General features: G+C 26.1%; 1 protein-coding gene across 2 annotated transcripts in view; it reads left to right on the top strand.

Annotated features, from left to right (window-relative positions):
• Nucleotides 1-16,372, top strand: part of LOC113551803 (acetylcholinesterase-like) — a 33,749-nt gene extending 17,377 nt beyond the window's left edge. Inside the window, exons 2-6 of one of the 2 annotated variants that reach the window (XM_026954296.1) lie at nucleotides 12,495-12,727; nucleotides 12,800-12,975; nucleotides 13,042-14,371; nucleotides 15,971-16,146; nucleotides 16,240-16,372. In XM_026954296.1, coding sequence (XP_026810097.1) covers nucleotides 12,504-12,727; nucleotides 12,800-12,975; nucleotides 13,042-14,371; nucleotides 15,971-16,146; nucleotides 16,240-16,352 — 2,019 coding nt within the window. In that variant the 5' untranslated portion in view covers nucleotides 12,495-12,503 and the 3' untranslated portion in view covers nucleotides 16,353-16,372. Of the gene's footprint in view, nucleotides 1-12,494; nucleotides 12,728-12,787; nucleotides 12,976-13,041; nucleotides 14,372-15,970; nucleotides 16,147-16,239 lie in introns of both variants that reach the window. The other variant, XM_026954295.1, reaches the window with a different exon arrangement.
• The last annotated feature ends 1,737 nt before the right edge of the window (nucleotides 16,373-18,109 follow it).

Raw genomic sequence — 18,109 nt, 5'->3', positions numbered from 1 at the left:
AAAATCATGTGACTTAACGAAAGCGTGATGTAATTTAATGCTGTGCGAAGAACAAGAAATTACAATTCGGACAATTTGTCCTTCAGTGAATTTTTGATCAAGAACACCAAAAACATTCCAAAGTAAACTTGATAGGATACATCAATTTTTTTTTGTTTTTTAGTGCATTCAAGTTATAGTTAAATACATTTAGGTTTACCATTGAAATTATTAATATGTTACTACTTGCTGCCGGTAAGCACAGTGAATAACTTAGAGTTAGAAAAATTCGATTTTTATTGCAAAAACACAACTTATGTGAGTTATATTTTAATGTCAGGTTTATTTTCAATAATAGTCAAAAAGCCCGTTGGGCTTTTAAGTTAATTATCAGGAACTTTAATCCTGTTTTAGGCCAAAAAAGATATTTATCTTAATACCCCATTTTTTTTTTAAATGGTCTTGTACATTACTAATAATATGTGATTAACCTAATCTAACCTAACTTATAAGCTTAAATTTACTGTAAAACCTATCTAATGTGTTTTATTATATTATTTTTTTTTATTTATTTAAAATAGAATTTGCAAGACACAGTAATATTTAGTATTTTACGGATAAATACGTTTTTATGCTAAAATCTTTTAAGTTAATGTATGTAAAATTGTTAAATATTTACTTGTTTATTCATTTATATTATAGCATTTATAGTGGTCATTAAATTATTTTTCAAATTTGTCAATTTATTATAGATTTTATTAAGAGTTCGAGAAAAAAATTGTTGATCAAGCAGCCTTGTGATGGGTTTTTAAAAAAAACAAAGATTAATTATGTTCGACCGAGAATTTTTTATTGGGCTGAGCTTTTTTATTTTAACCCTGAATTGTGATAGTGATGTGAACATAAACTGTGTAAAAAGTAGAAAACGCAATAATTTTGCATATTTTTACAATAACAAATATTTTCTTGAATTATAGGTGTATGTAGTATTTTAATTATAACTTAAACGTACCGTCTACGACCTACACGTACAATATTTCACAATTTCGGTCGGAAAAAATAACGTCGTGACGCGTGGTTGAGCTTTGGATTATTGTCATTTCGAGACACGTAGACACAGAACGCGGCGGTGTCTTCGGAATATAATAAATTATTGTTATTTGACTTTTGATTAACCTTTACGATGTACTATAATGCTATTAGTTTGCTACACTGACATGGTGGGATTATTATTAGTTTTAGTTGGTTATTATTAGTTGGATGAATTCACCGCAATCGTCTAGTCCCGTAGTATTACGTATATCATGTATTATGTACACGATGATATGTTCAATATGTTTTTATTACATTATGGATGTGTATACAGGTACGTAATAAATGTTTTGTTTGTTCTTGATTCACGCGTAAAATATTTTACATAAAACACAGATCCACGCGATATTACACGCTCGTGTATGAAATGAGTACCCTATACGACAGTAATAATGTAACGAGCGCCTCATTTTGCAATGACAGTTTATTTAATTAAATATAATGTAACACATTCAGTTTAAAATGTTAATTCAATACCTATATATTCAAAATGATTCACCAAGGATACTCATTTCATTTTTTTTTTAGTAAATATTAATTAATTAAGATTAAAAATCTGATTTATTTTTAGATTTTTTAAATACACTTGAAGACCATATTTTTTAGTACTTGAGATTTTTTGTCATTGAAGGATAGACCTACGGCGATACAAACTTTTTTTTTCAAATGAGAACTCTCCTTTTTTTCTATTAATTTTTCGGTAAATATATCTTTTAAAAATTTTAGTAAATTTTGATTAAGATAAAATTTAAAAAATATATATATCTGCCCCGAAAATAAGTTTATATCGAAATAAGTCATAAGACCATTATTAAGTGGTACAAAATATTTCAAGTACATGTTAAAAAATATTGTTTAAGTATATTTAAAATTTCTAAAAAACAGCTTTTAAATAACTTTCATATTAAATTAAAAAAATAGAACAGGAATCCTTAATGAATCACCCTTATACCTTAATATAGCATGAGTATTTTGTTGAATAATAATAATATCTATCATTTTCGTTTGGGTGTATCGATTAATAATTGTACAACGATCTAAGAATCGATAATGTGTCAGTTAGTAAATTAAATTGTATTACAAAAATGATCAAGATAATTGGTTACCTAAAAATCCTTAGTTTACATATTTTTCTTATTTGTGTTAGATTCCTTTATGGAATCCAATTCGCTATCTACTCGTATAATGGTTTCAAAATCATCTATCTTTTTAATACAAGAAAAAATGTACAAAATAAATAAACACGTTTAATTATTTAAAATTATTATATAAACCTATAAATTTATATTATGTACTGAATAATTAAATATAATATTGCAGTTCTTTCGAAAATGATGGGGATAAATTAAGAATTATCAATAAAAAAAAAGATGGACAAGTCACTATAAATTGAATAAGTTAATTTTGAAAGCAATAACAGGTATCATATTGTATACGAAAAACGATACTAAATGGAGATGATTTATCAGTCTAGAATAAACTATATTATTACCTATATTTAAATTGTAATTTATTTTTTTCAGCTACTGGTAAAAGTTTTAAGTTTCTACGACTAATACTTTTTGTCTTTTGAAAAAAAACAAATATTTTAAATCGTTTTAGGATATCGTTATTTTACGCGATTTCATAAAAATGTCATACGCTTATACACTTTTGTACAGTTATTTGAAGTAAAAGTTATGGAGAACCTTGTATTAAATTGTTAACCTTAGATATAAATTACAAAAATTTTATAAATTTTTAACTTCAAAATTCTTTGTAAATTTTCGCGATTTTGACATATTTTGTAAATATTTGAACTTTAAATGCTTATAAACAAAAATGTTGACCAACGATTTTTGATTTTTTTTTCTACAATAAGTACAACTATTAATAAACCTTATATTAAATTTTAAAGATTTTTTTAGAAAAATCAATTTATTTTTATACGCATTTCAAGAAAAAAATTTAGAAAAATTGAAAATTTTAATTGTCTATAAATAGCTTAAAATTTTTAAGTATTTTGAAAATTTAATCGTAATTAGATAATGCTAATATTAACATTTGGTGAAAATTTTAAGTATTTACAATAATTCGTTTTTGAATTACAGTGAAATAAAAAAATCGTTTTTGTCAAAAACTGATTATGCGTAAAACTTCTCGTTTTTCCATTACTTTTTGAGGGTTTTTCCTGACACTTTTGAAAACTATGGACATTTTTTACTTTTGAACCCCCCCCCCCATTCCTCTTTCCCCCAAAAAAGTAGCAACTAAATTCAATTTCCATTTCAAAGAGGGGCTGAAGTAAAAAATCAAAGCACTATTACTATACTCCAAAAGTCCAAAATGTGATGACAGACACAAAAATAAAATAATAAAATGATAATAAAAAAAAACACATATCATTGTAAAATCAATACATTCATCACTTTGTTCAGAATCTAAAAATTAAAAATAATAGAACCACTTAAATTATTTATTTTTATAGCGAAAAATTTTTTATCAATAATTAATAATTATTAAAGTAAATCTTAATCTGATAAATCTATCCTGTATACAATATTATTCTATGCTGATGATGAGTCTTACAGTTTTTCGAAAACCATCTTCAAATAATATGGTAGGTATAAAAATAAAACAAGATTTTCAACTATTTTGAAATATTTGATTATTTGGTATATTTTTCTTTTGGCTTAAAGTATTTGATTTTCACAGAAATGCATTTAAAACAATAAGTACACTTTTCTTTACAAGTTTAACAGAACACAATACATTATAATGTTATAGAATATCGGAAAACAAAAATTAATTGAAATTTATTAATACGTCTGTAATATATGTTTATAAAGATATTATTTTAAATACAGAATTGTTATTTAATGAATGCAGCATTATGACATAAAATTATAATATTAAACTAGTATCGATAATTTAATCATATTTTGATGAAATGGCTATATCATAAATTCCAAACATTATTCGATAATTTTGGCAGTTTTTTGTCATTTAATCAAAACTATATGCAAAATACAAAATATATTAAAGTCTTAAATAAGTAGTAAATTTTAAGCAAAAATGAAAATTTGAAACGCTGGCCTATTCACAAAATCGAGAGTATAAAAATATTAGAAAAATGCTCAAGTGTTTCTAGATTTGTATACTCTGAAGTGTTATACTTTTAAAGATAAAACTATTGAAATTAATATTTTTAAATGTCCTCAGTAGAATTAGAACTCAATTAAATATCAAGTATTATACTTACAAATGTTTTACAAAATGCACTATTGTTTAAATAAAAATAAATAAAAGGTTACGATAACCTTTTCTGTTGTCAAGACTCGCACCATAAATAATAACGAAGTATGTGTTGCGTCCAATAACTGTCGTTTACACTTTATTCGAACTTTAAAATTAATTGTATCACCAAATAAATTTCTCGCGTTTAGCTTTTATCATTTAGCCAGATGGAAAAATAGAAAATAAATGGTTTTTAGTTTTGATCTCGAAATTTCGACATTAAACTAAAAGGAGGAGTAGAAGAAGAAGAAGAAGAATAGTGATCCAATTGGAGCGTAACGTATCAAAGATTCATAAGAGAATATATTATACGTATATTTCATACGAAACAAAAAGAAAAATAGACTTAAATTTATACATTTTTTTTCTTAAATAAAATATACAGATGTTATTTCTCTACTACACTGGCACGTTGCGTTATTCATGTTCTCGTCGTAGATGCTTACTTTTTGACGTTTACTCTTAAGAGTACATTTACTTCTCATTCATAATTTGAACTTTTTCTTCTATAGTTTTTTCTATTTTTAAATTTTTTCGACTAATGTATATACTATTTTCCCAATTTTCATGAAAAATGTATTATGGATTACCTATAAATAATTTTGGTCTTGTATTGGGTATATTAATAATTTGGCAATTATTAATCTTCGATTCGTATTATAAAGTGTGCATTTGTTTGTTATCTTAAAATATTATAAAGTTAATATTTGGTGTAATTAATTAATTTAATTTATTTAAAATCATATTCTGTCAACGAGGATGTTACTTTTTAGTCCGTGATAGTTTTGTTGCAGTAAAAATATTTTACTGTAGGTAATAACAATAAAAACATTCATGCATTCATCTAATAAAATAATAATAGTTTAATATGTCATAGTATATAAAAAAAACCGAAAAAAAGTATAAAATGTTAATACACGCAATCTAATTATGGCGAGGAATATCTGTTTAAATTATTAAAGAATAATTCAAGATATTTAAATAAAGTGACTCGTGAGAAATTAAATAAGGTTTTGTTTACTGAAAATAAAGTATGTATGCTCAACACTTAAATTATATTATACAGGTATTAATATTTACATTTTATTACCACAGGACACTATCATAAAGTTTTCCATTTCACAAATTTCAGTAATTAAGTAATTTAATTAATTTAAACGAATATGTGTTTGTATTACACACACATTGCGTATAATGTGCCTCCAATACAGTCCCAGTGTTAACCAACAACAATTTGGAAAGAATGCGTTCGTGCATTTATCATATTTATATTTCGTGAACAAGACTTAAACGTTATTTACTTATGTAATTATATCAAATAGAATGCGAACTAAATTATTTTTTTTTTTAAGAGTCTTGAACAAAAAATGGTTAATCGAATTAAATTAGTTTATATAATTCTATATATTTTTTTATTTATATTTATTTTTCGTTTGTATTGGTACTTGATATTTAGCCAAAAATCAGCTTCGAAGATGGTTTTGGATAAAAATCGGATCTAGTTTGTTTATTATAGAAGTCACAATTAAAAATTACCAGTAGTTTTCAAAATAATTGGAAAAAACAAACAAAGAATTAACATAAACGGAAATTTGGACGCAAATTCAATTTTTGACAAAATCGATTTTGGTTTTTTGGCGTAATTCGAAAACAAATAACTGTAGATACTAAATTTATATATAATCTTTATAAATGTATAATATAATTTTCAAAATATTTTAAAAAAAATGTCTTTTAGTTTATTTTTTTTAATAAATTACGATGAAAAATTCTTCGCTGGGTAAACATTTATGAAAATTATAAATTAAGGTTCTTCATAAATTGTTTATATGCTAATTAAAAAATACTGAAAAGACACAAATATTTTTTTATAAGCGTTTAAAGTTCAAATTATGACAAAATTACAACAATTTGCAATTGGTATATCCTTTTGTAGTTGAAAATATTAAAATTTACGATTTTTATAGTCAATGCTTGAAAATCTATATAAAACTCCTTATAAGTAGATAATACTGAAAACAAAAAAAAATTAAAAATTAAATTAATATAATGCCCATATTAACCAGTACCCACATTAGGTGAAATCCACTAAAGTATATGATATGTTTATATTAGTTTGACTTTGATTTTAATTAAATTTGATATTCTAATGATTATCATATTAGATTTAGGTAAAGTTATTTCATTTTATAATCAATTTTATTATAAATTATAATGGATCATTTTATTGTGCAATAAATTTAATCACACATACTTAAAAACATTATTCAAAAAAAAAAAATGTTTTTGCATCTCAAAGTTTTATTTCAAGGTTTAAATAAAATAATATTTAAAATTGACGATTAGATAAACGCGCTCATGCATTAAGAACGAGAACTTGAAAATGTTACATTAAAAAAAGAAAAAATGGATGTGAACGACTTTTTACACATGAACGTGAATATAAACGAATTGAGTTTTCAAGTGAACTTTCCGAATATTGTAAAAGGTCGTACCAAACAAAAATAACATAAGACGCACGGATTCGTATATTTTATTTAATATGAAAGATTATGTAAAAAATCGTTAAATATTTTAAAAAGTAAATGCTCAAGAAAATTAGAGCTTTAATACATTTGAACCTAACCGAACCTAGGGGTATTTTGTGCTTAAACTTCGAGTACATCCCTGCACTCTCGGCGGTTATTCTAAACGCCCTGTGTATAAACGGCAACCATGCCTTCTGTGACGCTCGTAAACTGTACTATTAAATCCACGATATCCGGTGAAAAATGGATCGGGCTGCTATGAAAGATGGTAATAAAAAATAAAAAAGAAAGAGAGGAAAAAAGAATGTACGTAGAGCGTATAATAAAAGCTTTAGGTCAAGGTTTTGTTGGTGTATAATATTCAAAGTGGTTTGCACGATTACTCACAAGACGTAGCTGTTTACAAATATTTACAGTACAAAAAGCCAAAAGGTACGTTTTATCGTTGCAATATCAACCGAATGTTAGAAATTAATTGCAAAATATATCTGTTGTACTTCGCCTCATGAAAAAAGTTCATGTACGTGTGAATTTTTCTAGTCATTATAATGTTTCGGTCGTGAAAATGTTAACGTATATGATGGTATTATATGATGGAGTTTAGTATATATATTATAACGACATTTATTTAAGTCGTATAGGTTAGATGTGTTTGTATGTCGTAATAATATAGTGACAATAAAATATAAGGTATTTTCAGGTAGCAAGTTGGTTGACGAAAGACAATTTATTACTAGGTTCTTATAATTATTATTTGGCTAATTTTAGATGCATCTAAGTTTATATTTAGGTTAAATATGTGTAACTAACTGTAGAACTGTACAATTATTTTCATTTCCGGTTCACATGACGGAAATCACATGATTTTATTGTGTTTATTATATTTTTAATTTATTTTTACGATTCAAAATCGTATATTCATGTATGCAATTATTGTCCTTACCTATTTACAATTTACTTCAGTTAATCAAGCATATAAATATAATATAATTTTTTTTATTTGTTAAAAACAATGTATATACCTACCTATGTGATATCATCAATATAACAAGTTAACAAAGTAACAATAATAATTGGTTTATCATCGTCTGACAGAATTCGTATCAGTATATATTAATAAATTATTCTAATTAATAACAAACAAAAAAAACAGTTTTATAAAACCTTTTTTGTATTAACACCTCTTATATTGTGCTACGCGTATACATTTATCTCTCTCTCTCTCTATATATATATATATATATAGATATCTAGACTCCTAGTGACAAGTCAATCAACGATGGAATAAAATAATAAATAAAAATACAGTACCGTACTCTGGATTTTTTATTTTTTATTATGGTTTTCCCGTGGTTAACTGACTACTTAGTCACCCTATACATATATTATACTCAATAGTATTTAAAAACATTAAACACAACATATCAATTGAGAAATAACCTTTACGACAATGTTCGTTTATGATTTTAAAATTTAACAACCTCTGCAGATTTTCTAAAGACCATAATTCATACATTAAATTTATTGACTCCCTCGTCCATTATCATAACAAATTTCCAACAGCTTTTGGTATTTAGATTTCTATGTGTATTTTATATATTATAAACACGTACAGTGATGAATTGTATCGATACCTAGCTATATTATATAATGTATAATATTTTAACGTCAAATTTTAGTATGAAGTTTAATTGTATTACTTTCCCCTGTGGTAATAAAATATCAATGGCACATATTCCACTCATTGCTCTAAATAACACATAAATCATAATAATATACTAATAAAGGTTTTCCAATCAAATATCGCCAGCATCCAAGCCAAGACTTCGTGTGTAGTTTGAAATTTAAAAGTCAGCTGGAACGCTCTTTCAACACCAATTTAAAAGTGATCTATACTTGGTCATTCTTTACTCAAATTTATAAAACTAGGTATTATAATAACATAAAGTTTTTTGTCTAATCATAATTATATATATTACTTTTTTTTTTAAATTAATAATATATAATAATTACTAAGTTATAGTAAGTAGTTTTAAAAATAATTATTAAAGATACAATTAAAAATATCCAATAGTACGGTGGATATTTGTGATTGCGTTACTTATTGGATTATTGTGAATATCATTAATAAATGCATTAATAAATCTAAAATTTAAAAAAAACATGATAAATAATCGCAGTAGAATTAATTTCATGAAAATTTAAATTTTAGATTTACATTGATCAATATAATTATAAAAAAAATGCATGTATATTTTACTTATGAAATGATCTAATAAATAAAATACATTAAAACGTTTATACAATTATAAAATTGTATATATAGATGTATTTTTTTTTAATAATCTAAATAAGACATTCCTAGCCATAGGTTATCTATATCCATGGATTTTTAGGCAATTTACAATAGTTTTAACATATTAACGTGAGGATTATAAATATTTTTATATAAGAATTAAGGGATAAAATATATTTAAAATATAAATTACAGAAGTAAAAATATGTTTACATAATATACTAATATTTACAATGTTTAAAATTTAGTACAACAGAGTAAATAGCGTGTAAGAGTGTATTGGAAGCGCATGTGTAGTATAAAGATTTGAATTTTGTGAAGGTTTTTTAGCGTAGGAAGTCGCAGGGACAACCTCGTTTTAATCAACGTTGAGTTGGGTGAATGAGAAGGTTATAATGGACTGCACCTGATAAATTTGGAAGAGAGCAATGGAAATTTTTTACTAAGGTTTTTGTATGATCATCGATAATCTGTATTGAAAATTAATTGGGCATGCGTAGACGAGTAGTGGGCGTATGATTTTTTATAAATTAACAGAGGGCATTTTTTTTTGTATAGTTGATTTTTTGTTCAAAATGGGATAAAATTGTATTAAAAAATAAATAAAATACAATGTTCAGAATTATATTATTAACAACTTTTAATTATAATTTAAGCTTTTACGAAAGTTAAATTGAATCACGTTAACTTTAAGTATTTAAAACATCTAAAATAAAAAAAAAATCACTTAAACTTACAAAGGTAAAAAAAAAAGTATAATACAATAATAATCGTAAATGGTTTAATCTCGTGTTTTGTGAATTATGATATTTTTAATGAAAAACCAAAAACAAAATAAAAGAAGTATAAAGTGTTTACGATAATTTGTTTAAAACGTATTTTTTTCTTTGTATTTTATTTTATTTTTTAAATTAAATTTACAATTTGTATACAATCAGCAATATATTTTTCATTATTACATAAAGTTGTATTCACAAATTAATTTATAACATAAAATATTTTTAACATTCTATTCTATTTTATAACGGTAATGTCTAATGTTAGACATATTTTATACAGTTTTCATAATTCTTAAAATTTACTTCGTTTCAAATGGACAATGGCAACATTTTTCTCAATAAATTGTTAGTATGTACTATGAATGATGAATAATTCTCATTGTTTTGATTCATTATTTAAAACATTAACAATTAATATTATGAACCATACTAGTTATTCAACAAATTAGTTACTATCGATTAAATATATTATACTATTTTAATTTATATTTACTACAGTAAAAATCTTTAAGCATTGTTTTCTTAAACATAAAACTAAATAACAATTGAAAAGATTAGTTTTTAAATTTATCGGCACGGTTGCAGGTAGAACCGTTTTATGAATAAAACATTTCCAGTTTCAACCACATTATCCCTTCAAAAGGAAAAGTCAATATTTGTATTTAATTAAAAATAAGGAATAAGCAGTGTCGAAAGCCCCGATAACGTTGTAAATTACTATTAACTGTAAAGTAAATTATACTTTAACTGAAAATAATATCAATCATAAGACTAAACTAAATTGAATAAATCTAAAGTATCTACCTATAATATATATTATAATTTACCGATAATCCGTTAGATTTAGAATTCAATATTTACTTAAATCATTAAACGTCCATAATTAATTAATTATATTATATACAATATACATATCTATAGATATGTTATTAATAGATAAGTTATTTTAGAAAAATTTTAGTTATGTATTATATAGAGTTGTAAAAGTTAAATGTTAATTAGATAGAAAATAATTTCACTTAATTAAACATTATTTTTTTTTTTTTAAATTTGATATTTATAATCTGCCGAAGTACAATAATCTAATTTGATAAAAGAATAAATATATAAAAACAGCGTAGTTTAGTAAAAATAATACATAATATAAGATAAAAAATAATAGAAAGGAGGCCTTTTAATTATAGAATCTTGCTAACTTCGCTGATGTTATAAATTAGTGTTTGTTACATTAATTTTTGTTAAGTTAATTGTTAAAAAATCATGGCCCCCAACATCTCCTTAGACGTCAAACTGGGTAGTGTGTATTGTTGTGAGATTTGAAACTAATGTTCAGATGAGATCGTAATTTTCAATGAATAAGATTTATATACCTTACTGTACTTGTTTTGATTTATATTGAAATTCAAAAAATAGTACATACAATACAGTCAAATACAATATTTAGTATTTTTGATGTATATGACAATGTAAATAATAAATGTATCCAATTATTATCATATTATTTTGTATGAAAAACAAAATATTACATTTTAAATCTATAGTTCTTATATTAGGAAAAAAATTAACTTGTAAATTTGAAAGTTTGCTTTAAATTAAAAGTAACTCATTATTTATCTAAGTATAAAATAACTCAATTTTAATTTTTTAACTTGTTAATGTACAGTTTTGTTATACCTATAAGGTAAAGTGATATACAGTCATACGAAAACGTTAAATGTTTGACTTTTTAGTGACGGGATGACTCTTAATGTTGGCACACAGAATTTATATAAACTATACCTACGAATACCGCTTGTGACTTATATTAGCTTTTATACGTGTTGCAAGCTCTATTATTACGCGAGTTCGTACGAGGAAACATTTAGACATGTATTTTTTGACCGCATTGACATTTCTCGAAAAAAAAGTTCAAATGTTGGACGTCCCACTATTTACGCTAAAAGTTAACCTTTTTGTGTGTGCCACAACAGCCTGCAGTACAACACGCTATATTATTAATATGTACAAGTATAACGGTATAATATTATATATATTTGAGTATTTCGTTGTATAATTATTATCATTCTAGCCCCTACCAGTATAGATTTTCTAGACATGGACAAATAAATGTTTACAATAACTTTTGTTGAGTTAAGTCACTGAGTTGTTTTTATACTTATATTGACAACCATTTTGACGTATAATACAATTTTCAACGTTTTGTATTGGACATTTCAAATTGTTAATTTGAATGTATTCGTGAAAATATAACTAATAATTATACATAAATATCATTTAAATCTGATTTTGATGTTTCATGCGCACATAATTATTTTGTTAAATAATACATTAACATCTAAAATACATTCTTAATTTATTTATTTGTATTAAATATGATATAATATTTAATTTATCTTATTTTTTTTCTTGCGTAAATACTATGGAAATAGTATATGATAAAATCATTTAATTTAGTATTGGTTTTAATATGAGTTTCTACTTACCAACTTAAAACATTTTATTATATTTGATTGATATAATATAGTTAATTTTGTTTTATTTTAGAATTTAATAATGGACCAGTGGTTGTTATGGTTTGGCTACTTAGTAGCTTCTACTTATGGGCTTTCATTACGCCACGCCAGGCATCAAAGCGTCGGGACACCAACGGCCGAAGAAATACTGGAACCACAGATCCTAATTGAAGACACCGATCATGTATTCAGACAACGCGCATCAGATATGTTTGCCCAGGAGCCAGAATACACGGAGAAGCGAAACCTTAATCATAGACGAAGGTAAATAACAATAAAATTAAAAACCACAAAAATGGTCAATTTATTTTTAATATACAACAGATCCGAATTTAGTGGAAACCAAGATACTGATTTTGCTTCTTCCGGAGAAACATACAGTGCATATACATCGGACGATCCACTGATAATTCACACAAATAAGGGTAAGATTAGAGGCATCACACAGACAGCGACGACTGGAAAATTAGTTGATGCTTGGCTAGGAATACCATATGCAAAAAAACCAATAGGTAAGTAACAGTTCATTACTGGATCAGAAAATATCCGATTCGAATATTAAGAGATTTGTTTTTTAGGTGATCTTAGGTTTAGGCACCCTCGTCCAATTGATCGCTGGGACACAACAAGCCCAGAGACGATTCTTAACTGTACTACTCCACCAAACACGTGCGTTCAAATATTTGACACGCTTTTTGGTGATTTTCCCGGTGCTACAATGTGGAATCCAAATTCCCCAGTATCTGAAGATTGCCTCTATATCAACGTAGTAGTGCCAAAGCCTAGACCACAAAATGCAGCAGTAATGGTGTGGATTTTCGGTGGAGGCTTTTACTCTGGGTCTGCTACTTTGGATATTTACGATCCCAAAATACTCGTGTCGGAAGAAAATGTGATTTTGGTATCCATGCAGTATAGGGTCGCGTCATTAGGATTTTTATACTTTGACACTGAAGACGTTCCAGGAAACGCTGGACTTTTCGACCAGCTAATGGCTTTGCAGTGGGTACACGAGAACATTAAATTATTTGGTGGCAACCCGAATAACGTGACACTTTTCGGTGAATCGGCAGGTGCCGTTTCAGTATCACTGCACTTACTGTCTCCATTGAGTAGAAATCTTTTTAACCAAGCCATCATGGAATCAGGATCCTCGACAGCACCTTGGGCAATCTTGTCACGGGAAGAAAGTTTTAGTAGAGGACTTAAGCTGGCAAAGGCAATGGGCTGTCCAGATGACAGAAACGCCATACATAAAACAGTCGAGTGCTTAAGAAAGGCGAACAGTTCATTGATGGTCGAAAAAGAATGGGACCACGTGGCTATATGTTTTTTCCCATTCGTGCCGGTAGTCGATGGTGCATTTTTAGACGATCATCCTCAAAAGTCTTTATCAACGAACAATTTTAAAAAAACGAATATACTCATGGGTAGTAACTCCGAAGAAGGTTATTATTCAATATTTTATTATTTGACGGAGCTTTTCAAAAAGGAGGAAAACGTGATGGTATCTCGTGAGAATTTTGTTAAAGCTATTGGACAACTTAATCCTAATGCAGATGCGGCAGTTAAATCAGCTATAGAGTTTGAGTACACGGATTGGTTTAGCCCGAACGACCCAGAAAAAAATCGAAACGCTCTGGACAAAATGGTCGGTGACTATCAGTTTACATGTAACGTCAATGAATTCGCTCATAAATATGCACTTACCGGAAACAATGTGTACATGTATTACTTTAAACATCGTTCTTTAAATAATCCATGGCCAAAATGGACGGGTGTGATGCATGGTGATGAAATTAGTTATGTGTTTGGAGACCCATTAAATCCAAATAAACGCTACGAAATTGAAGAAATCGAACTTAGCAAGAAAATGATGAGATACTGGACAAATTTTGCCAAAACAGGGTTAGTATGATTTTATTTATAATTAAGAACATTTTTTATTTCCAAAACTATAATACAGAATGTTGATATATCATTAAAATTTAAGTTTTAACTAAAATATTAAAATTATCAATTATTATCACGGTTTTTAGGATTATTATAACTATGCAATGATTTTAAATGAAATTTTTTTATTATTTCTATTCATAATTCACGTAATATAAAATTAAATATGATACGCTTAATTTTCATAAGAAAAATTTCTGAACTGAACTAACTAATAATTAAAATGTTTGATGACTGATGAGTACATTAGCATAGTTATTTCGTTTATTTTTTTCCGTTATTTTAATTTTATTTTTACATATTTAAAATAAAAAATTAATAAGACCTGTATAGATATTATTGATAAATATCTTAATGTTGTCTTAGCACAACTAATGTACTCATAATATATAAAAACATTTATGTTGGTTAATGAGTTAGGACCCTAGTAGTGTTAAAAAAAAATTAAATATTTTATGTTGTTATAAACGGAAATAACAAACATGTGTGTATTGCTATTCGGAAAACTTTTTTGATATTCCTTTGAATCTTCCTGATTTAATTTTATTGAATAAAACGACAAATATTTTTTAAATAATAATTGTTGTAGCATAGTGCTAGTGTTATGACCTGCTACACATCGATTTTTCAAACAAAACACTTATATTGTCAGTGAAACACTCAAAACTAATTATTCTGACCCTAATAATTGCCCTTACGAGCGCTTGTTAAGTTCCGGGTCGTTGAGAAATTTACCCCGGTCACATTTTGACACTATTATATTCATTAGACAAACCACAAGTGTTTCTTTACTTTTGAATCTTCATCATTTACAGCATAATGAGCGAATAGGACTATGACATTTGTATAATATTCGTAACAACAGATAATAAATGCTCGTTTTATTATAACTTGTAAAGTATAGACATACTCTATAGAAATCAAACTTTGTAATTTAACGTAAATAAGGAATACAATACAAAACCATTAGATATAATAAATTACAAATACTTTTTGTTATATAGTATTTATCCATTATATATTATTGTACATAAACTATTTCATAATAATTTTAGTCTCATTATTTAATAATAAAACAATATAATATTTTATACAAGCTTATTACTTCTTCAGTTTTGTATAATATTTTTTACCTATTAAAAATAATTAAACTACCTTAAATATAAACTCATAATAAATTACTATTAAATAAATAAGAGTAAGTAATTACATTTTTAAAACGTATTTTCAAACAATATTAACTTCCTGAACATATATGTACCTATTTTAAACAAATGATAATGAATTACTAGCAGTTATTTTAAATTTTACACACATCATGTGTTTACTTACAAGGAAAAAGTGTAAAGAATAATGTTAAAAAGTTAAAATAAATAAATACTGCTACATTTTGTGACTAAACTGATTGTTATATAGTATTTTTTTTTTTTTTATGTCGTTTACTATTCTTAATTAAAACCGTTATTATGGTTACTAAGTTATTTTAACGGTTAAAACCCTCAAGGTCTCAGCCCTTACAAATGCTACAAATCATTATTTATTATTATTTTTTAGAAATCCAAGCAAAACACTTGAAGGGTCTTGGGTCACGCCCAAGTGGCCTGTACACACGGCGTATGGAAAAGAGTTTCTAACATTAGATACAAATAACACTTCTATCGGCGTTGGGCCAAGACTAGAACAATGTGCTTTTTGGAAAAACTACGTTCCTGATCTTACGGCCATTTCAAGTAGGGTTGACCTAGATGAATTTTCCATTCGTTGATAGAAGATAAATACCCATTCGTTCCCTACAAAATGTTTTTTTCTTTTGTTTTTTCCAGAGAGTATGAAGTCTGACAAAAACTGTACAACCATAAGTGGAGGGACCAAAACTAACGTGATCGAGTTATCGGTTTGGACAATTGTGATGACAACTGCCGTTTTGATGTTATGAATTTTGTTTTGATTCGTCTTTTAAAAAAAAAAAACATGAAAAAAAGTTTTTTTAAAAAAAACACACATTTGTAATAATTTCAAGCTGTTGGTAACAAAAGAATTTCGAGGACAATTCAGTCTAGGCTACCGTTGGGCTTCCAGCAGAATCGCGCGCACAAAATAAAATTCGTTTTTTTTTCTCTAAAATTTATATAGGCCTACTAAACGGCAATATTGCGCTATAGTTGTTAGCCAATCGGCCTTCGCGTGGGACGCGCGACGTTGGCAATTTTCTCACACCGTACTTAGGCTTAAACATTTTTTTACCATGTATATAACAATTATTATTATTATTATTACTATTATACTTATTATTATATTTATTTTTAAATGAATCTATATATATATATATATATATACATATTATATGTATGTATAACATATCATCGTGTACCTTTATAATATTGTAGGTGTAGAATGTTGGTTTAAAATTAGCCAATATCGTTCCACTTCAAAGACTTTGTTTTTGTTGTGGTAAATAATAGTGGCCTATATATAATATAATATGTATATGTTATTATTGTAATTTTATTCGACCACTTGAAGAAATTTAGTTTTACACGACTTTCGCTTCCGAAAAATTCAATCATTGTTGTCCGAACAATAATAAAATAATTTAATCATTTAAACAATATTATAATTTATTAAACCATACTGCGCAAGTGCGATAAAAAAAAAAAAAAAAAAACAAATAAAAAAAAATCCAAGTACAAGATTTGCGTTTACTATATGCATTCGACTCTTGGCTTGCGCGCGCAGGACTGTTGTCTATTGCCATAGATAAGTTATTATAGTTATTAAGATGCTTATTGTAAAATTTTCGTATTGTTTTCAATGTTCTATTTGTTGTTAAGTGTTCATTCTTGTTTTACTTTAAGCTTAGTATTATTGAAAGAACAGTTAAACTGCCATCAATTTAATCGTTTCTGAGTGTAATAAAACGAAATTCAAGAACAAATATATTTTTTTCCCTTATGTCTTTTTTCCATAGTGTATTTTGTAGATAAAATCCGTATATCGATTAGTCTCATCAACGAATTTTAATTTTATTTTATTATAAAGGTTTACTTTTAAATACATTCTATTAGTGAATTAAATATAATGAAATATTAATGAAATATAATATTATATTCTTATTTGTTTATACAGAGATACATTGTGTAGAATATATGGTACTAAATACGTTGTCGATCGGGTGTAATCTGCTTTAAAGAAAATAAACCAGAAATACAATTAGAACGTCAATACTATAAATACGCAATTTTATTTATATTGGGATAAAAAAATTAAGAAGTTATCATAGTATTATGGTAACTATGCAGGTGTGTCTACTGAAATATATATATATATATAATAATATTATTATTTTACACTCAATATCTATCATAATACACATATATTTTAAATGAAACAAAATATGTTTTATTTAATCTGTACGTGTATAAAGTCACATTTCCATTTAAAGTTTTGATGTCGATTGTCGGCGAACGTAGAATACTGTTTCATTTCAAATTCCAATCGATTTCTATTTGTAAATATGCCAAATTGCATACATAACATGTATTATTTCACTATACGGTTCACGTGGACTGTCGCTTTTTATATTTAATCGTCGAGGATGAAATGGATATGAAATTACTTAATCTCTTTGTGAATTTTTTGCCGTATCATCTCTCGTCATTAAATTTTAAAACGCATACTCCATAAACAGTTTGT

This window comes from Rhopalosiphum maidis, chromosome 2, assembly GCF_003676215.2.
Source record: "Rhopalosiphum maidis isolate BTI-1 chromosome 2, ASM367621v3, whole genome shotgun sequence".
In the NCBI taxonomy this organism is placed as follows: domain Eukaryota; kingdom Metazoa; phylum Arthropoda; class Insecta; order Hemiptera; family Aphididae; genus Rhopalosiphum; species Rhopalosiphum maidis.
This window is presented reverse-complemented; position numbering and strand designations above follow the sequence as displayed.